Source organism: Acanthisitta chloris, unplaced genomic scaffold (assembly GCF_000695815.1).
Source record: "Acanthisitta chloris isolate BGI_N310 unplaced genomic scaffold, ASM69581v1 scaffold17679, whole genome shotgun sequence".
In the NCBI taxonomy this organism is placed as follows: Eukaryota; Metazoa; Chordata; class Aves; order Passeriformes; family Acanthisittidae; genus Acanthisitta; species Acanthisitta chloris.
Window position 1 is genome coordinate 10274 of NW_008692129.1, and position 214 is coordinate 10487.

The window sequence follows — 214 nt, forward strand, 5'->3', positions numbered from 1 at the left end:
GCGAGGCGGCGAGGTGCCGAGGTGGAAACCGCGCACCCCCTGCACCTGGAGCATCCACAGGCCGCGGGACAGCGCCCCGGCCGGGGTCACCTCCGACAGGAGGTCCAGTGGGCGCAGGTCTGTGCCAGGAGACAGCAGAAGTCATCCCATCCTGTCCCGCTCTGGGATGGGGTCCCACAGCAGCACTGTGCCCTGGCAGGCTGCTGTGGGTCCC

General features: G+C 70.6%; 1 protein-coding gene across 1 annotated transcript in view; it reads right to left on the bottom strand.

The window, feature by feature from the left end:
• TSPEAR (thrombospondin-type laminin G domain and EAR repeats) overlaps window positions 1-129 on the bottom strand; it is a gene marked incomplete at its 5' end in the record, with an annotated part of 5995 nt that extends 5866 nt beyond the window's left edge. Inside the window, one exon of the mRNA XM_009082534.1 lies at window positions 3-129. Coding sequence (XP_009080782.1) covers window positions 3-129 — 127 coding nt within the window. The remainder of the gene's footprint in view (window positions 1-2) is intronic.
• Window positions 130-214: the final 85 nt, after the last annotated feature.